Source organism: Manacus candei, unplaced genomic scaffold (genome assembly GCF_025592945.1).
Source record: "Manacus candei isolate 608988 ecotype Guabito, Panama unplaced genomic scaffold, ASM2559294v1 h1tg000028l, whole genome shotgun sequence".
Taxonomy (NCBI): Eukaryota; Metazoa; Chordata; class Aves; order Passeriformes; family Pipridae; genus Manacus; species Manacus candei.
Window position 1 is genome coordinate 33,032,988 of NW_026138076.1, and position 21,361 is coordinate 33,054,348.

Sequence of the window (21,361 nt, forward strand, 5' to 3'; positions counted from 1 at the left end):
CTCTCTTGCCGTGGTCTCTGATTTTCCTCTCCTTTGTCCTGAAGATCACTTCAGCTGAGGAAAAGTGGTTAATTTTCTGTTGAAACTTTCTGCAAACGGTAATATGCCCCACTGTAGACCACCCGTGTGCTTTCTTTCACTGTGGAGCCCAGTCTTCAGTGGAGTAAGGGCTAGCATGAGTTCTCTCTACTGGGTTGAATTTCAGCCCTTGGGAATAGATTTGTTGTGTATGAATAAAAGAGGAAGACATCACTCCATGGCTGCTATTAAAGCTTCCTGAAATAGCTGCAGGTCTTAGCTAGATTTAACGTGATTGGAATTTCCATGGAAAGCCCCAGCACAGACTGTGCTGCTCTCTAAAATTTAGTTAAAGTAAAAATCTGTTCTGGTCCCTCCCACATTCCCACAACTCCACCTTCTGGTAGGTAAAATCTTGCTCTCTGGGTAAGTGGAGAGAGCAAACCTCTTTCATTCAGCAGAGAGTGGTTTGGAACAGGAGCGAGAGCTTATTAGTATTCAAAATAATAACATTTGAAAAAGAAAGAGTAAATGAATGACCTGAATTTAAGCTGCATATGTGCTTTTATTACTTGTCAGATTTGGTGTCATTTGACTCAGTCTTTTGACCACTGAGTCTGCAAAAGATTCACTGTACTTGATTTCTCTACCTAGGCTCCACAGTTCATGCAGTTAAGGATGGGCTTAAATTTCTATATGCCTTTGGAGGGCAGGCAAGATGCACTGTAATGGAAGACCCTTGTGGGGTGAGGTTTTTTTAACCCTTTCAACATTTCTGAAAATTGGTCTTCCCTGGCTAAAGCTGGATGTAATATAAACTTCATTCCACAAAAGACAGTGAAAGTCACCCCAGGGCTGAATGTAATTCTTTGCTTTTGGAGGGAGCTCTCTTTCTCTCCTGGAGGAAGGAGAGCTAGAGTATATAAATGAAAAGAGAACATGATTAGAAGTTTGGGTATACAAAATACATCTTAGTTCTAGTTTTCCTTGTTTTCTGTTTTATTTGCTTTTGCTTATATGTTAATCAGTAATATTTGAAGTATAGGATTAGCCAGACTGTGTTTGTAGCTACACAATTAAATTGTGGAAGTTAATGGGAAATTTACACATAAAGCTTGAGTACCCTTGATCCTGTCTTGCCTTATTCAGTAAGTTCTGTAAAGGAGAGAACCCTCTGAGGTAACTGTAGAGAGATCTCAGGGAAGTAATTAATTGGTTTCCTCTACCACACATTGGTGGCAGAAGGGACATAAAGATATAGCCCATCAAGTCTAGACACAGTGGGCCCAATTCATCCCCAGCATAACTCCATTCATTTTGTTTAGTGACTCTGGGATGAATTCAGCTTGTTTTCTGTTAATACTGTTTTTGTTTCATTGACAAAAGTGATTGTACTGGCTTGTGATTACGATCTTTCCCAAAGAGTACCATGTTCATATGAGTGCTGACTAAAAGCAAATATGATGTCTATTGGAGTTGGTGGGAAAAAAATCCTTCCTAATGAAGTGACTGATGTCAAGGTTTCTGAGTTTTGTACAGAACACTGAAAAAAACCCTGGATGGCTTTCAAATAAAAAAAAAAAAGGAGTTAAGAAACATAAATCATATGGCATCGTTCTCTTCCAAGTTGGCAAATGTAAACACAGATGTCAAATGCACTAAACAAGCATTAACCTTGTAGGTCTGGTTCAAAGATGGCCTGAAAATTGTTAGATTTAATCTTAGGTATTTGAATTTTTTCTTTGATGAGAGCTCATGTTAACTATTAAGTATATAAACATAACTATTAAATTCAAATTTTTCTCCCCTTCACTTAGTAAAGAGTACACAGCAGTGGTGTCTTGAAATTGAGTCTGTTTTTGAGGTAGTCAGCTCCAAGCCAATTCCAGGTCGTGTGATGGTGAACATTCCCAAATTGCAAACGCAACAAACATTCACTGTGAAGCTTCAACCTGGAGAAGGCAGCATTGTGCTGCTTGTAAACATCAACAAGGTAAGGAGGTGTGTGTGAAAAGCTATCCAGCTGCAAAATATTTCCCCTGGTTTCCAGTGTGTCTTTCTGCCTCCATGCCAGTTTTAGGCCTCCCTCCCATTCCTTGCTGTGTTCCTGACTTTCAGCAGCAGTTCTGTACTCCTTACAGGATAGGAGAACAGTTCTTTTCCTTTCTAAAAACTGTTTTCTGTGGAGCTGTGTAGCTCAATGTCAAAAAGATGATGAAGCCTTAAAAATAAAATCACATAATCGCTGGCCACTGTTAAAGGGGCTATTTTGAGGTATTTAGGTAGATAACCTTTGGATAGCCTGTGTCACTTCACTGGCAGCAGGTGTCTCACATGCAGTTGTTTACTGGACCAACTGGGATTAGAATATACTACAATATGCACGGCTCTCCCAGGAGAGAGAGGAAACATTCTTCAAACCTCTCAGTAGACACTCTTTCAGGTAAATAAAAGAACCCTATAAAGAACCTGTCTGGCAGTGACGTTGGCTGAAAATTGTGTGGAGTAGTACTTCCTTACACTGGTTTGTAGTCCTTTGGCTAGGCAAAACTCATGAGGAGTTTTGGACCATTGAAGGATGCTCTAAGGAAGAGACAAGTCAATTGAAAAATTGATGAATTTGGTACACACCTCAGTGCTGAAAGAGGAAGGAATTGGTTTGCTTGCCTTCAGAGGGCGCTGGGAAGCTGTCTTGTGGTGGACTTAATTCACCAGCATTATTTAACTTTTATAAAATTTGTTTCTTTTGTTTTTTTTTTAGAAACTGTTGAGTTTTATCATACAAGTGTAATTAAGGAAAGATGTAAAGGCTTGGGAGATTAAGAAAATCACTGTGTCTGTTCTAGCTGACGAGTAGGTAGGTGTCTTGAATTAGGCAGTGAGCCCAGTGTGGCACAAAGAGGTATGAACTTGCACAGAGGGCAGTTCCCTACTGCAGAACTGAACCTAACAGCCCAGGCTCAGCCCAGTGGGCAGAGTGGGAGCCCTGGCTGTTCTCCATGGGAGCTGCTTCACTGCTATGGGACAGTTAGATCTGTGGGAGAGTGATGTGCTGTGAGAAGGAATTTGGGGCTTTTGACCATTCTGGCAGTTAATAACAGTTGAGAGTCAGCCTTCAAATCTTTTTGTATTTTACTGGCTCTTCTGGTTTTATATATTGCTGTGTAACTCTGCATTTGTTTTCCCAGTTTGACTGCCTTATATGTGTATTCTTGAGTTCACTTGTCAGTTTTTTGAGTGGAGAGAAAACATATGTTAAGAGGCAAGCAGGGTGTTTATGTTCTAGTGTGCACACTCAGTGACTTGCATACTTATGTGCTTTGTTTTATTTTGACACAAAAGCATACAAACATACAATTTTTGTTACTGTTGTTGTCCGATATGCAAGTTATGTGAGCAATTGCAAATACCCGGTTTCATTTAAAACAACCATTAGTCTCTACTTAGCCTTTTAATGGATTACATTAAGCAGGAACTGCAAAGTGAAACTTCAGATGTTATTTTTGTGTATTTAATTGCCCCACCACCAGCCTCAGAAGAGATCTGTTAATGTAGTGCAACTGCAAGCTCGTGAGGAAGCACTTCCTTCAGAGCAGAGGCAGCAGCGTTTCATTATTCTTTGTGCACAAAAGGCTTTGCTGCATGAATTCACATCAGCTGATTTTCGAGAAGCCCTGAAATGTGTTCTCATGTATCGATGAGGCTAACAGAGCCCTTAGTCTGTACACAGATATGTGTGGTGCATGTTGAATACTGAGACCTCACCAGAAATTAATTTCTAGTTGAGAGTATATTGTAGATTACGTTGCAGAGTCGGTAGGTGTTTGAGTGTAGATGTGTATCAGTCTTCCTGCAGTTGCCACACAAAGTGCTATGTTGCCAACATGACAGTGTTTTGCTTATCAGCTAATGGTGAGCATAGGGATGACATCATTAGTGGCCAATGAGACACTCCAGTCCTTCCAGGCAGCTGCGAACACTCCCTTGTTGTTGAGGCACACGCTGATTCTGTGCTTCCATTTGTATCCGTGCAACACAGAGATTAGTACTTCTGCACAAGCAGTTATGATAATTCTGTATCAGGGAAGCTGAAACTTTGGTAGATACATTATGATTGCATCCAAGTATGGCTACAGCAGAACATATTGTTGGGCTGCTCTCTGGCCTCAATTTATTTGAAAAGATGAGGCACTCCTTGCATGACTCTATTTAGTGCTGATCCCTGCATTGTTTGGTTGCATGCGTTATTGCTTTCTTTCCACAATTTCTGTGTTGTGCACTCAACTGGCAAATGCTGGCAACAGGATGAGCAGCAGAAGCAGGCTGCTGGAATGAAGATATAAATATTACTCCATGATTAGAAAAATGAGAAAGTTGTTCTCATTCTGTCGTTCTAGAGGTAGTGTTTTATGTTTGTAAAAATTATGGAGTACTAATGGTGTGATTAGGAAGCTTAGAGAAAAAGCAGAAAACACCGAAAAGAAAGAATGAAACTTAGAATTTGTCTGAAAAGCTTGACGTAAGTGAAGCAGTCAATGTAGTCACATATTACCGTAGTAGCAGTTCAAAAGTGTCCCCACTGTTTATAGAATGTTGCATGTGATAGTTAAAAGCTGTTGGTGAGAGGAGGTGCATGATTCAGAGGCTAGTGAACTATGTCTGCTCCTGACACAGATATTTGGGGCTTGGAGGAGTAGTCTGTCAGTGTGCCTCAACTGACAGGTAGCAGCTAGGTGTGTGCATGCATGTGTATGTGTGCTCATGGCCTGTTGTGGACACAAGATGAAGTGGCAGCCTGGACTTCAGTGGAAGAAATCATGCTTCTCTCTAAATGGTTTTCACCTCAGAGCTGCAGCTGATGAAATCCCAATTAGCCTACCACAGCTGAAGCACAAAAGCTCATTACACTTGTGGTAATTCACTCAAAGACATCTGAGCCCACAGGTGCATCTTGTGCCTCTTTTTATACATGTTGCTCTGACTTTCTCTCTTGTCTGTTCAAGACTTCTGTAGTAGAGGCTTGGTGGCCAAATGGACATGGAAAGCAAACTGGATACAACATGAAAACAACTTTTATCATGGAGGCAGGATACCAGATTGAGAAATTTTCAAAGGTGAGCCCTTCTGCTTAATTACATCTGGCATTGCACTGTTGCTGCTAGGAATCCACTCTGCACAGCAAGTATCTAGAGCTCTTTAATATTTTATTGGATTGTAATATGCATGTGAAAATGCTAATGAGAAATAAGATTTTTTTTCATGTCACAACGTATGGTTACCTGTTACCTGTTTTCTGGTAGTCTTAGCTTGTATGGATGCTTACTTGTATTGAGACTGGAAGATGGCTTACAGTTAGATGGAAATCTCAGAAAAGAGATATACTTAATATACTGTGCTGCTGGCTTTGAAAAATCGTTTTAGATTTCTACAGATTATGTGAAGGTTTATTACTGAGATTTTTCTTGTTAATTCAGTTTTTACAAAAGTTATGCGATAGACACACTCCTAAAAGCTTAACATACATTCATTTATTAGAATGTTGATAGATGTGCTTCAGGTTTAAGAAGAGGTAGCATCTTAAATATATCCATGAAGGTAATTTTGGGGGATATTTACATTGGGGTTCCTGTAACACACTGGCTGTTTAATTATCTGTTTGGTTTTGCTAAGAACCCTAGAGAGGTAATTTCCACTTGTCCATTAAAAAGAAGAATCATAGAGATTAGCTTGGCTCTTTATGCCATCAATATGTGGAAATAACCAAGTAAATTTATCCATTTATTAGGTGATTCTGATGTATATTGCTTCACTAAAAATTAATCTGGCCACCAGGCATCTAAAACTGTTATTTGCCATAACATTTGTTCATGTGAAAAAACCCTATGAAAAAGCAATAGCTTCTCGAGTCCTAGTCATTATAGGACTAGCCCTTAGTTTGATTATGAAGTCATAATAATAATTCTTTGCTATTATTAGTGATTTAATTTTGAAACAATTAAAAAACCCACACCAAGTAAACACATTATATTATGCTTGGAAAAACTAGTTATAGGAAATACAGCTATAAAGCCTATAAAAAGGAAAATTCTGTTGTTACTGTGTGAAAAATGCACAATGACAGGAAAGCTAATCAGTTCCATTTGTGTGGTTGTGTCAGAATATTTCATAGAACTCTGTGGCATGTGATCTTAGGGACTTCAAGGTCTTCAGAAGATATTCAGAAGCCTGTTCTTTTTTTCTCCTTAAGGGGAAAGAGGGGGAAAGAAAGCAAATGCACCACACAGTGGGCATTGTAAATCAACCAGCCTTTAAAGCTTTATATTGTTACGTCTAGTCTTCCTTCATGTATTTTGTGAATCTCTGTCTTGGATTCTGACAGGCGCACCAGCACACCATCACCCCCACCCAGAGCTGTATGAGTGGAAAAAGGCTCAGTATGCAGTTTTTTCATGTTCTAGCACAATTTTCTCTTATGTCAGCAGGACTAAATAGCAACACTCATATGGCTTAACAAGAACTTTGAGTAGTTCAGGAGATACAAACAGGGATTAATGTTCCTGAAAGTTGTTCTGTTATCGGTTCTGTTGTCTATCTAGTACAGACTGTATTCAGGTGAAATACATTACCCACTCCCACCCTTTTTTTTTTAAGAAAAAAAATTATTGGTGAGACGTTTCACAAGTGGTTTGTCTCCATATGAGCATCTACTTTACTTTGGACAGGCAAAAACCTAGGGATGAGAATTGTACATGTGAGAAAACACAGCTTGATCTTATGTCAGATTTGGCTACTCTTAACTTGAACTACTCTCTGGATTCTGACACGTTAGAGTAGTCTTCAAAACATTAACTAATCCTTCAGGAATATTTCTGGGTGGTCTTCCAGTATGTACTTTCAGGAGCTCTATAGAGCTCTAACCAGCTGTGCTGGGAACTTCTTTGACTGAGGGAAGTACTTACTCATTCCTGTTCAGAGTAGCAGAAAACCAAAACAGAAGAAAACCAATATCCAAGATGGGATTGGTTTTGGTTTTGGTTTTCCATTTCAGTATTTTGGTTTAGAGTTTGTTTCTCAGGATAATGTGAAACAAAGTCATAGCCAGAAGTTACCTCAGAGTGAAATTGATTGTCTTGAGTGAGGGTCTATCCAGTCCTATTTGCTATTGATAAATTGCTTGCCATGCCTACATCAAGGAATTTATTACCTCTTTCATTGCCTCATGAGGCATTTGTTTGCTTTTCAGTTCTGTTTCCCCATCTTTCAGTATGCTTATTTCTTTAGCACTGTCCTATGAGTTTTTTGTTTCATTAGGCTATTTTAGTACTTGAAAGATCTCAGCCTCTAGCTGTCTTTCCCTCCATCCCTTTACACCCTCTTTTCCCCCAGGCCTTTTAGTATGACTTGCAGAAGTCTTTCCTTTTGGCTTTGTAGTTTTCACACCGCTTTCATGCTGCATGCTAATTTGTTAGGTCACTGGGGCATTCTGTGATCTTATTTCAGCTCTAGGCATCTTCATCCTTATTACTTTTCCTACTGCTAAATCTGGGAATGCCAAATGTGATCCACAGGTCACTTAGCTGTGTACAAAGCCTTTGTATGTGACTTAAAAAGACAGGTATCTCTTTCTTAATTATGCACAGAACCAGCTGACTGATCTGTGGCGGCTAGAGAGCCTCTTCAGTGTGCTCCAAGACTGGGAGAAATGTTCAGCCCTCAGGCAGCAAGCTCTATCAGACAGATTTCAAGGTGACCAAGGTTTTCGTAGCCAGAAAGGCATGTAACTAAGCATACCAGATGCTAGTTGTCTCCCCTTGCCCTTCTTTTACCCCACGAGGCAGAAGGAAGCTGCTGTAGGAACAGGAAGATGGGCTGTGTTACCAGATGGGCCCCTGGGGAGCAATGGAGTTGGAAACACAAAGGCACTGAACCTTGGAAGTCTGGAAATGTGAGCTGAGGCTAAGGAGCTTTTCCTCTTGCTGTATGGGTGGTCCTGGCTGAGTGTTTCAGCCTCTTAGGTTGCCTCCGATTCGACCAGTTCCACTTGAACGTGAATAAAGCGATATCACATTACTTCTGTTAGTAATATAAATACTCCATTACAAATGCACTCTGAGACAGTCACAACCTGCCTGATGACATCAATGAAGAGGATGTCCCAAATACTTTGGGAGCCCCAACTGTAAATCCCATTCCACTTTGTGCCGTAAAAAAGAGCCACAATAGAGACTGAGTTTTTCTCCAAGTAACTGAATTCACTGAGGAAGGTAATTTTTGTAATGGTTATTTTTTTTAATTCAACTTCTCATGTTAAAATAAGTCTGCAAAATTCTAGGATTGGATGTACGACTCTTGTCCTAAAGCTAAGTTCATCATTTTGACCTATATTCAACCAACCCATTGAGCAATGGGATTGCAGCAGAAAAAAGGGAGGTCACACTGTCCTCAGTGCACATATGTGCACAGAGATATTGGAATGGGAATCTGAAATGTTCTCAGTGGCCTGACTTTGTAGTTTTTCTCTAGCTGGGAGTTTCTTTAGTGATATGGATGCCGAGTCCCACTTACCGATAATGCACTGTTGTCCCTGGGCAACACTGTAAAACTGCAGGACTTGGGCCAATCCCATTTTTTTTATTCATTCAGTTTCTATCTTTTGGTCTCTGCCATAATGCAGAGGGGTTCAGTTTGAGGTCAGTGTTCTGCAGCCTCCACTCATGCATCTGGTTTGTCATATGCATTGTCTCTGTCCAGATGTTTGGTTAATAATTGTTCAGTTGACTTAGAAGCACCAAAGAGGAAGCAAATAAGTGGTAATTTTCTTTTACTTCCCTACCTCTGGAAATAGTTTTCTGTCTATATGTGTGATTTTTTGATAAAATGAAAGTTTAGAAAATGCAGTCTCATAGTGGGATTAGTAATTTTCATCTGTGAAATAAAGAAATAAGTTTCGTCTTAAAGACGGGTGTGTCCCTTGCACTTAACTAAGTTAATTTTAGTCTGATTTACTGACAGATACTTACCTCAACTTTAGCTTGTGGCAGAGAGGGAACAGGCTGTACTTTACTAGCTGACCTTTTGAAAAGGTAAAGCAAATAGTCATCTGAGGGAGGAGTGGTTGCTATCTTAGGGGTAGTCTAGAAAAAATGAGGTTCTTGCCTTCCTGACCCAAACCTGTTGCTTGGTGTGAGTTGGCTGAAATTCGCTATTGGCTTTTCTCCACTTTATTTACTTTATATAATTTCCCAGTTATCTCCCTAATAGGAGGCTTTTCTCAGTTGTGGAAATGGATTTTATTTCTTTTAAAACTATTTTTTCCTTTATAGCAATTGCTGAAAAGGTGTGGGTTTTTTTGGTTCAAACTTTTCATTTGTCCCAAAAGAGCAACAGGTACAATGAAGAAAAAGAGTTTTCTTTCTGGCTTGGGTAAGTTGAACTGGAACAAGGATGCAGGAAAAAAAGAAATTTCAAGCCTCCCTGAACAAGATATTTTCTGTAACACTTTGCAGGTGCACAGAAGCAAGCATGGCAGCTGCTCTTCATCTGCTCCATGGCAGATGGGGAAGCCACCTGTACAAATAAGGGGACAGAGCAAAGTACTATTGCAGTGAACCAAGTGCTCTCTCATGACTGTAGAATTGACTGTTTATGTCAGTGCAATCAGGATACCCCTTAGAGCAGCATTGTAGCTGAAGTAAAGTCTTTGACTGAAGTAAAGTCCCAGAAAAAATATGGAGTGATTTCCTAAGAACTTTTATTCCACCTGCAATGGGAAGAAGGAATATTTTCTTGTTTAAGCATCTACAGTACACAGTGTCATATATTAGGCTGAAGGAGCAGCTGTAAAAGTTTGGCTTCTGCTTGAGATGTGCTTTTATCTGGAATGCTCTTTAATACCTTACATGAAGTTAGTGGTTATTTAGCTGAACTGGTCTCTTTGAAACCATATTGCTGACCTTGCTGTTCAAAAGCAGCTGTGAAGGCCAGAGGGCCCTTCACTTGGAAACTGCGATTGTGTTTGCATGCATATCTTTTTAATTGCTACACCTATTAAAAAGGTATCATTTCAGGGCAGTAAAAGAGTAAGATTTTGCTTTTACTAGGTGAACCTGAAGATAGGCATTTAGACTTACAACTGAGCTGCTGGATCATCCTTCTGTGAGGAGCATACTGCAGATTAAATGGTGTCTCTGATCTAGTGCAACCACTGTATTCCTCCCACTGGTCATCAGCTGGAATTTTAACTGAATTCTGCAGCAAGCAAACCTGCATCTGTCTCTTGCTTACATACATGTGTGCATATGCACAGTCATTTGCTCATGCTTTCTCTCTCTCTTAATATGATAATAACTTTAAAAAGTGAACAGGTTTATTGGAAGAATTATTTTCAGTCCTGCTACAGTGTGTTTTAAGCAAGTAGGAGTTTAGAGATAAGACCATGTCTTTTGACTCTTTGACAAATTCTATGCTTTTAGTGTTCAGTTCAATTCTTTTTGTAATGGTTTTCTGTATTAATTTTGTTTTAATTCATTTTTGTCATTTTTAAATCTAAGTTTCATGTCTTCACAGGCTTATTTTCGGACAGTAGAACTTGTTCAGGAGCCTATTCCTGGCTCACCAGGTCTGAGTTTCTACTTCAGAATCAATGGCCGACCCATTTTTCTGAAGGGCTCGAACTGGATTCCTGCAGATTCTTTCCAGGACAGGGTGACCTATGACACGTAAGCCACATTTGATGTTCTCTAAGGATAAAGGATCATGTTTTCCTCCTCCTGATTCTCTATACACCCTTTATGAAAGGTTGGCTTTAGTGGGTGGAACTGCTTTCAAGGTAGTACACTAATTATTGGGGGTTGGAGGCTTCAGAATTAGGACTTTATTAACATGAATAGATTGGAGTGTCAAGGCATGTAAGAGAGATTACTGATGGGAAGGTGATTTTTTTGTAGTTCATAGGTTACTGGCCTTTTGGGTATTTTTATGGAGGCTATACTGTACTTTGACTAAGCTTTCCTCTGGGTAGTTGGGGAATCAGGACAACAGAGCGTGCTGCAGTGTGCATTCATATGCAATTTAGAGGCTGCCAGTATGATTTAAGGACAAATGTCTGGAGCCTGAAACCCTTAAAATGAGATTCAGGGTCTCAGTCTTTCTCCTCACCCTCTCATTCCACTGTTCTCACTATGCATTGTGGAACTCACAAAGAGAATATATGTTTCTGATTGTGTTTAAAAGAGAATATGAATTCAAGTGATTGACATACAAAGCAAGTAATATCTAAGAAGAAAATGAACAATATGATTAATAAAATAGAGTATTTCTAAATCTAGTCATGCCAAAACTTCTGTAAAAGCACTTACTCACATGTGTCACTCCATCTATTCCGTAAGTATTAACAGGAACAAGCAACTTTTTCTGCACAAAAAATTACTTTTTGAGAGCTCTGTCAAGGCATGCAGGCTTAGAAAACAGAGTATTTTGATAATTTCTGTCAAAGTTTTAAGTCTTAGTTTGCCTGCTAATGATTTAGGTTTTACGATTTTGTTTGGCCTTTTTGTTTGTTTTTTTGGTAGGGGTATTTGTTTCTTTGTTCATTTGTATAACCTTAGAAACTCCTAAGTGATACAGTTTCACAAAACTTGTATTTTACAGATTAAGGCTACTCTTGAAGTCTGCAGCAGATGCTAACATGAATGCACTTCGCGTTTGGGGAGGAGGAGTATATGAACAAGATGAATTTTACGATATTTGTGATGAAATAGGAATAATGGTAAAAGCAATAAATGCAGAACACTTATTTAAAAACTGACAAGAACTTGTAAATGAAAATTCGTTTTAAATGAACAAAAATAAGAGAATTAATAGATGCATTCTAACCATCTTTCCAAAGGATATTGTAAAGTATCAACCCGAGAAGTTAGATCAACCTGTTTTTTTGTTTGGTTGGCTGGTTGGGTTTTTTAATTTCTTTTTAATTTGAATGGTTTCTGATTAAAAAGGCTGTCTGTTGAATCTAGAAGTGATATTTTGGAGACTTTACAGAAGTCTGTAGAAGTTAACCATGCTTTTCTCAGTTGTGGAAATGGATTTTATTTCTTTTAAAACTATTTTTTCCTTTATAGCAATTGCTGAAAAGGTGTGGGTTTTTTTGGTTCCAACTTTTCATTTGTCCCAAAGTCAAACATGGAAGGCTTCATCCAGAGGGCCATTTTGAACAAGCTACATTTGACTATAAATGTAGCAGTAAGGGGAACACCTATTGCAATCACTAGACGAGTACCTTCAATTATATGGGCTTGGAGACACGTATTAATAAGTTTTGATGAAATAGCAACTAGATGAATGAAGACCAAATTGCATCTGTTATTAAAAATCCTGGCAAATGTGTTTGGTGTTGCTCTGCAGCATAAAAAGCAGGGAAACAGAATTCATACTTTGCTGCCTTCCATACGTGCTTGGGGAAAAAAAAAGTTACATCTATTTTAGTCATCTGAATGAGTGTCCTGATTTTCAAAGCTTCTGAGGACTTACAGTTCTTTCATTTTTTACACTAGGCACCTTAAGTAGGCCACTTAGATCTGTGCTTATACAGTGCTCAATACAAGATTTAGATCCTATTTAACAGCCAAAATAGCAAGTAGATGCAGAAAATCAGATCCTTATTCTGGAGGGGGTGGTGATTGAGGTTTTTGGTTTTGTTTCTTCTGAGGTCTTGCGAAGGCTTTAAAGTGCCTTGGTGTCAAACTGTGCTTAAGGAAAACCAGTGATAGCTCACTGAGGGAAATAGTGAGAGAAAGTTTCTTTCAATAGAGAGTTTTGACTCCACTCAGTCAGTCACTAAAGGATTATGAGTGACTCTTCGGCAATAGCTTTGCTTTTGTGTACAGTGTTAGGATTTTAACAGTTACTAATAGATCCATTACCCCCCACTGTCTTGTGCCCTATCTTCAGGTTTTTTAGGGAATGTATGCTGAAAAGAGCCATGGAAAAGCATGTTGTCACTCCAATCAAAATGCAATTACATGAGGAACTGGTCTGTCTCTCTCTGTATAGTATGGTGTTCAGAAAAGTATAGTCTCCTACAGACTCCTTTGGGTTAATGTGCTCCTTGTAGAGGCCTTTCCATTAACATTTGAGATAGACTAGCAGGAGTCTCAAAGTTACAGTAGTTTAATAAACAGAACAGGTAAACAAAAAATCTTAACCATCTAATTGGGCTTCTTTCCTTCCTCTTTTTTTGTAATTCTTCTCCTTCAAGGTTGGAGAGTTTATGGAGTTTATTGTTGTTGAATTGAAAGGCTTGTTGTTCTCAATGATATCTACTTGATTGTTCTTTGAAGAGAAAAATCACTGTGTTTTTAGAGGATCTAGTTTGTTTCTGCCCCTCTTACTGTGTAAGATTTGCTATTTTTTGGGATCATTTTGTGTGGAAGTGTTTTCTTAATGAGTACACTTTGACATCGATTAAGTGTGCTCAATACCACGCTGGAAGAATTACTGTCTCTTCTCATTAAGTAATGGGGATTTGGTGTTACACCTGCAAAGTAGTAATACAGAATTGTTCTGTTCAGCTGCAAGTTGCCCCATGTTCATGTTTCTAATTATTCTTTTGAAACTCACTGAACTCCACCTGCTGAGCAGTATTGCACTCCTCAGTGTAGGCTGTCAGGATCTGATTCCTCTGATATTGAGGACAACCACAGTGGAGTGTGCACATACTGAACCTCAAGGAGGACATGACTGTCTTGGTGGTGCTTTCCAAGAATAACAAATAAAACATTTAAGTTTAATTTTTTAAAATAAATAACTTCTGTCTGAACAGAATTGTGCATCCCAATAAGCGTATATTTTTCAATTATATAAAATAATTTGCTAATGGATTTTTTTTAATCTTTTCTTTTCCCTGTAGATTTGGCAGGATTTTATGTTTGCCTGTGCGCTTTATCCAACTGACCAGAATTATTTAGCATCTGTAACAGCAGAAGTTCTTCATCAGGTATTTTGTCCATGTGTCAAAGTTCTATTTCCCATTATCTATTTTTGATTGACCAACTGTATAAATTAGCTTTTCAGAAGTGGTTTTTTGGAAGTGTTTATTAGTGTACCTTTATGTAGCAGTATATACATAAAACATAACCTTGGTAAATCTTCTACTACTTGCAGGAGCAGTCAGTCAAGCAGACTGCACTTCACATGTGTCTAAGTAGATGAGGATGGAGGTACACATGTGCATATGGTAGATATATGTCAGCATGTTAGAAGTTTGCCTTTCTGAAAGTGTATGTTACAAAAGTTTGAGCCTAGTGGCAAGCTGAGGGAATGGTGAACAGTGCAGCTAAAAATGGGAATTGTAGGCTAAGTATATGTAATATGCGTGTGAACTTGTAATTCAAGTAGTAACAAAGTGATTTTTAAAAAAAAAAAATTTTAAGATAAGTAATTTTGCTTGACTCTTGAAACTGTAAATTGTATTTCAGGTGCGACGTTTAAAATCTCATCCATCAATTATTCTATGGAGTGGTAACAATGAAAATGAAGCAGCAATTTCAAGCAACTGGTTCTCCATACCTCATACCGAAAGAGAGAGATATATCAGAGACTACCTGATGCTTTATGTGAAGAACATACGAGAGATAGTTCTTAATGTAAGTGATCTCAAGAAACTGTAGGGGAATATGCCTTGGCAAATGATTTTAAGTTGGGATTTTCTTTTTTACTCCTTTTGAGAAATTAAACCCAGCACCTTATTGAGAAATTTTTTTTCCAAGCTCTTCTAAACAGCTCTCTAAACTTAAGGGTTATTCTCAGAGTAAAACAATCCAAAAAATTACTTACGCCTTTAGCATTTTGTGATATGTAAAGGAAGACCTGAAAATGTAGTGGATCTTGCTTCTTTTTTCCTTCTGACTTTTAATACGTCCACAAATGCCTTCACTGCCAGTGGACACAAATCAACTTGCCCATTAATTAATTAATCTAGATGATCAGGTTTCCTTTTTGCTGATTTTGCTGAAGGATACTATAAGAAGCATCTAACAACCCTCTGGTCTTTTAATAGCAGTTGAAGAAATCCATAAAGATGTCATTTTTTCAGTGTACTCTTCCAGTATTTGACTGAAGTTTTTTGGCTTAAGCAGGTTAAGCAAAAGTGATGTTAAACATTGTCCTCATGCTGATGTCCTCATTATATTGTGTGTTTTTGAAAGAACAGAATAGTGGTATTCTACAGTACATGAAGGCAAAAGAAAATACTTTGAGGTAGAACTAAAACTGTGAGCATGCATTCCACAAACACGTGGAATCTGTAAAGTCTACTGCAGTTTGGTACTACCCATTTTGCACAGCTTTTCTAGTTTTATTTCTCCTCCTAGAAGTATTGCAGTTCTTTATTAGTTAATGGAATCTACTTTTACCTAACTCTTTTGTGTGTATGTAGAGTGAAATCGATTGAAAAGTCCCAGATCAATGTCACATAATTGTATAGGGATTGACAAACAATTCTTGAACCGTAGGGAATTGTAAATTTTCCTGTTAGCTAAGAGACAAAATGCTCTAAGAATTTTGTCCAGTTAGAACTTTCTGCTTCAACAAGAGTATGAGTTTTTATTTACCTAAAAATGCTAGTGGCCTTTTCCTACCTACTTATCCCAGTATGATCTTACTGACTGCAGGGTATGATAATTTTAGTCTAATTTCTGTCCTATTCACGATGAGATGCATTTAATATTATAAGGCTCGTGACCTGACATTTCCCTTTGCTAAGACAGACACTCAGTGACAGCAGTATTATTGCTTGTCGTTGGAGGCTACTGGCATTGTCAGTGTAGTTGTACTCTGAGAATTTAGAACATCTTTCTACAGGAAAAGATTCGAGGAAGCAACAAAAATGAAACCAGGTTTGGAAGAACCTGCTGAAAAGGATCCTGCTTTGAGGGCAGTTTTTCATTCTAAATGGTAACAGTGTCTTATATTCCTGCTTAATGTGTTGATTCTAGATTTCTATACTGAGCTATTTGTAAAGGTATGCTGTGCTGTTTCTGTGATTAGCTACATGAGTTAGATGACCAATGCATGTGCAGCAAAGTGAGGTGTTCTGACTTGATACTGGGTTTTAGTTACAGTTTACTTGTGCAGCATTGCCATCCCATATGGACCCTCTTTTATTTTAAATCCGTAGAATAACTATTTTCAGTGCCAGAAGGAACCATGCAGTGAAATAACTTCAGGTCCTCTATAATACAAGCCAGCTGAGGAAACCTGTAATTACTAGCGATACTGGACTGTATAGTTTAAGAAGACTGCTAACCTTGAGCTAAAGACTTCAGGGATTTCAGGATATCCTGTAGTAACTTGTTTCAGTTAATTATTAATTACTCATTTAAAAAAAAAAGTGTGGGGGAACAGAACTATTTCTTAATATATGAAGCACATGTCTGAGTGTGTTGCTGTGTTGGAGCCAATTGCTGTAACTTGTGACTGGTAACCAGCTCAGGCCTCTATCTTACTGCAGGTAGGGTGCTAAATGAATTAGACCTGCAAAAGGATTCCTTCAGTACTTTGTAGGGTACTGTTAAAAGATTTAGTATTGTAAGTCTACTGAGGCTATAAATAAAGGCAGATCTGAACAATTTGAAATGTAACCCTTCTTGTAGTCTCATCTATCTTAACATGAAGAGTCAGGTAAAATGACAATAACCTGTAATGTTACCATCTAAGCATTAGAAGCAGAACACCTTGGATTTGTTAGGACTAAATTTAGGTGACTGTTTAATGAGAAAGGAGAAAATCATGGCCTTGTTCCTGCAAAAACACTGCAAAAGTAATAATTTTCCCTGAAGAAGTCACAAAGCACACTTTAAATAGCCTTCATTAAGAATTTAGAAGCATATAAAGATAGAAAATCTCTTGATGTGAGGAGAGAATCCCTCAGAACAGTGGAGCAAGCAATATCATGCCCAGCTGTCCTCCAATAACATAAGTAAGAAGCTAATTAAGCAAGTAAAGATGATGAATGCTAGGACATAAAAGGGAATGTTTCCTAGGTGGTGACTCAAAAATTTGGAAAAGGCATGTTTTCCCTGCCCCGCCTTTTCAAAATATGGTCCATGTATACAGATGATAAAAGCCAATCACTCTGTGAGGGTGTTGTGGTTTTGTTTTGTTGTGGTTTTTTTTTTTAAATCCCAGGAAGATAGGAGTCGTCCTTTTATTGCATCCAGTCCCACCAATGGCTTGGAGTCAGTTAAAGAAGGTTGGGTCTCCCAGAATCCTTATGATACCCATTATGGTGACACTCACTTTTATGACTACAACAAGGACTGCTGGAACTGGACAATGTATCCTAAAACTCGTTTTGCTTCAGAATATGGATTTCAATCCTGGCCTTCCTTCAGTACAATCGAAAAGGTAAGACTGGGCTTCCACACCTTACTGACTCCTCCACTCTCATTCAGTGAGGGCAACGAGTCTCTTTCCAACAAATTGCAGCATCCAAACTGTAGCTTGGATAATGTATTATTAGGTGTAGTATGGCACAGGTGGGATAGAGGTGTGTGATGGTGTGGAGGGAGGGGATGAAACTGTACTGTTTCCTCCTCAGTATTCTTGATGTTGCAAGGGGAACCTAGTTTAGGCAAGAGACTATTATGAGACTGTTAGTTTTAATAGTAATTCTACTTAATGTATAGCTTAGTAATGATTGCCTAACATCTGTTTCCTCTTGTAGTGTCGAAGGACATGTGTTCATTAAGAAAGAGAAGAAATATGACAAAAGCTGAATTGTGACGGATTTTAAAGTGTTTTGATTTTTGTAAATTTTAGCAATTTCTTTCACATAAATAATTCACTTCTTGGTGTATCGCACATAAGAGGATTTGTTTATGTCTCCTGTTGAATTTAGATATTTTATGTTCTATCTTATTTATCCAATTGGAGCAGAGACATATTGTGCTGTTTGTCCATTTATCTAGGGAGAGATGAGTTTCATGTTGATGCTCATGCATGCAACCAAAAGGAGTTCAGAATGTTCTTTTAAATTTACTGGGCAAAATATATTGTCTGAAGCATAATCAGAACATTCATCCATATTAATAACAGTGACAATTATTCAATCCAGTCTAAAAAGGAACAAATTTAAATAAAAAGATTCTATAGAAATTATAATTACAATGAAAGTTTGGCAGTAATAACTGTATGAATTATGCTGCATTGTTGTCCTTAGCTGAAAAAAGCTGGTTTATGATCATACGTTTTCCGAGTCAGGTTTTGAAAATATATATACATGTTATTAGAATTTATAGCCCTACTGACTTCTGTAACTTTTTTGTGTAAATGTGCTTGACTAGGGTACGTTCTTCCATGTTAATGTAGGGTGTTTCTGATTTACTGTAAGTGCAAGCAAAACTCTGAGATCCCTTGGCCAAACCGAACCTTAGGACAAATAAGTTAAATGCCATTGAGCCAAAAGCCACTGGCTGCAACAGTATTGTCTGTTTTCATCTGTTTGTACAAGGAGTGTTAAGCAAAGGGTGTTACTGATTAAAAATCCTTGCATGACTGCATGAGGCACTGTAGAAATCTACTACCAATTTTAAGGTTTTGCATGATCAGCAGGCTGTAACAGGTATCCTTTCCTTGGTATCCTGACGGTCATTAAATGTACATTTTACCTTTTCATTCTGATACCTTACTTTTGTGTTTTTTAAAAGGTTTCTTCTGCTGAAGACTGGTCCTACGTAAGCAATTTTTCTCTCCATCGGCAACATCACGACAGTGGCAATGTTCAGATGCTTCAAGAAGTTTGGTATCATTTCAAGCTTCCGCAGGGCACGGATCCTGTAAAGAGGTTCAAAGATACAATTTACCTCACTCAGGTAACAGTCACATCTTCTGTGTAGGTAGCTGCCAGTACTTGTTCCATTAGATTCTGTCAGCAGTTAGAGCTTGGCCTGTTCTGTTAGGTAATACTCAGTCATACAGAAAGTTTCTGTACTGAAGCATTTGAGAGTCCGTTTTAATTTGGAAATAGCTTCTCTCTCGTGTACTGGAGAGAGACTCCTATTTTTATCATAGAAGGGTTGGAATACTTCTCAGGGAATTACCCAGGAACTGGCTCAACTGGGATAAAGTCTGGCAGTGTGTGCTACCTTGGTCCCTGTCCCCAGCTGGGCTCACTCATGAAGCTGGTGGAGGATGCAGGGATGTGCTGGGCTTCCATGATATGAGATTATTCCCAGTGCTACATGTTACTTCCTGTTCCAGGGTGGGTGTGTTTTGCTCTTCATGTGGCCCCTGTAGGCTTATTGCTTTGATTTTTGCCACATGGAACACACATGCTTTCGAAACAAGTTTTTTTTTTTCTAGGGAATGTAGTTCTTTATGAATTAGATTATTAGTAGCTTTTATTTTGTTACATGCTCAGATAATGATATTTTAGAAAATATAATTTGGGCTTTTTTTCAAATCAGGAGCTTATATTTTGTCCTTCATCCATAGTAGTTTTACCTTATGCTTGTTTTTTTATTTGTGATTTCTGTGCAAGTTTTAAAAAACGTTAAGTAACTTTTTGATGCTATTAGGCAAGTTAAGTGCTGTTAATTTTTGTTGTGTTTCAGGAAATTCAGAAACACTCTTGATGGAAATAACTGCACACTAAGTTTTTAATGTTTGAGAGTGCTGTCAGCAAGTTTTATATAAAAACAAAACAGCTTGAGAATTTTAGGCACTCTTGACAAGAGAACAAAGATAGATGATGCTGTGAAACTGAAAACAGGGGTAAAACTTGCACAGTGGGGTCCAGACTCAAAAAGCTATGAGAGTTTATCCAGGGTTAAGTCTGTCAGGGCCTTCCTAACAGATGAAACCATTGAAGAATACCAAAATAAAGCTAGCAAAAAGGGTAACGACAGTAACTTGGCTCAAGTGGATATCTTTAACTTTTGAGCTGTCCTAAAGATTTTTAACTTTATTTTAAGAATTTCTTTTAATACTTCCCCAGCCTAGTAATGTGCTTCGTGAAGAACATAACAGGCTGTTTAGCATCTGTTGACAACTTGGCCAGTGAACAATTCTGAAAAGTGTTTTTTAGAAGAGGTGAGGAAGGAGAAAAGAAATGGGAGTTCAGATGGAGAAAGGCTGCCCTTTTGGTGCAGTTTTGGCTTTATAGTGTGAATGTGTGTTGTGAGTTCAGTTCATAGGGGTTTAGACATCAAGGGAATGTGTACTGGAGGTAGTGCAGCCTAACGACATTTGGCAGCTCTTGGGGGTTTAAAGTTATATGCTACTGCTGTGAAGTCTGTGTTGTATGTTAATATATTCACACATTTTGAAAGAAAGTAGAATACAATATACCAAAAATATTTTTTATGTGTTTGTTGATCAAGGTGATGCAGGCTCAGTGTACAAAAACAGAAACTGAATTCTATCGTGCTAGTCAAAGTGAAATAATCAGGGGAGAAGGACACACAATGGGAGCTCTGTACTGGCAACTCAATGACATTTGGCAGGCACCTTCATGGGCTTCCTTGGGTAAGTTTTTGTGACAGTCTGCTGAAAAGCACCAACTACCAGTCTTGTTTTGTTTTCCTCATCTGGACATGTCAGAATAAGAAGTATGGCTCTGCTCTGTCTCTTGGGCAACTTTACAAACCCTGAACATATTTCTGTCCATCCTTTAGAAATGCTTTCCAGAAAAGTGTTTTTTCAGGATCATCCTAAGAGTCTGTTAAAGGGTATAGAGGGTATAGAACAAAGCAGTTATTTTCCTGTGGAAGTTTTGCAGCTTAAGTTCAAACTTAGCAGTCACCAGTTCTTACCCTTGTTTGAGCAGGGTTTAGTTTGGAGAAGTTAAAATTGTATGTAACTCTTAATTTCTTAAAAAAACATATTTTTTTGTTTAAGCAGTATTCTCCTTTCTCCCAAGGAAATAATATCGCTGAAGCCAGACAAAGCTGCCTATTAGGAAGGAGTGATGGTTAAGATTGAGGACACAATCCCCTTGTGAACTTCCAACTACCCTTTTGTTATGTAGAGGTGGATCCTCCCAACTGCATGTAATATATCTTCCAGGTTTTTCCAGAAAAAAAAAATCTTTACGTTTTTTGCAAGCCTAAATATTTTAAAATTAGAAAAATCAGTTATTTAAAATTTGAGGACTTCTAATAAATTCTATTTTCAAAGGGGAAATCCCTGATCATATTTATTGTCTCAGCTGTACAGATACATTTATGCACCCAGCCACCCTGGGTGAGAATGGACAGAGAGGGAGGTAGTTGGGTAGGAGAGTAAGAAGAAACACCCGTGTATAATTTTACTTTCTATAATCTCAACAAATTTGGTTGATTTTGTC

The 21,361-nt window shown here is 38.2% G+C and overlaps 1 protein-coding gene across 4 annotated transcripts in view; it reads left to right on the forward strand.

Annotated features, from left to right (window-relative positions):
- MANBA (mannosidase beta) overlaps positions 1–21,361 on the forward strand; it is a 52,743-nt gene that overhangs the window by 14,955 nt on the left and 16,427 nt on the right. For all 4 annotated transcript variants that reach the window (XM_051790490.1, XM_051790491.1, XM_051790494.1 and 1 more), the window contains 9 exons: positions 1,836–2,011; positions 5,022–5,132; positions 10,585–10,736; positions 11,668–11,785; positions 13,925–14,011; positions 14,493–14,660; positions 17,203–17,421; positions 18,723–18,887; positions 20,397–20,541. In XM_051790490.1, coding sequence (XP_051646450.1) covers positions 1,836–2,011; positions 5,022–5,132; positions 10,585–10,736; positions 11,668–11,785; positions 13,925–14,011; positions 14,493–14,660; positions 17,203–17,421; positions 18,723–18,887; positions 20,397–20,541 — 1,341 coding nt within the window. The remainder of the gene's footprint in view (positions 1–1,835; positions 2,012–5,021; positions 5,133–10,584; positions 10,737–11,667; positions 11,786–13,924; positions 14,012–14,492; positions 14,661–17,202; positions 17,422–18,722; positions 18,888–20,396; positions 20,542–21,361) is intronic.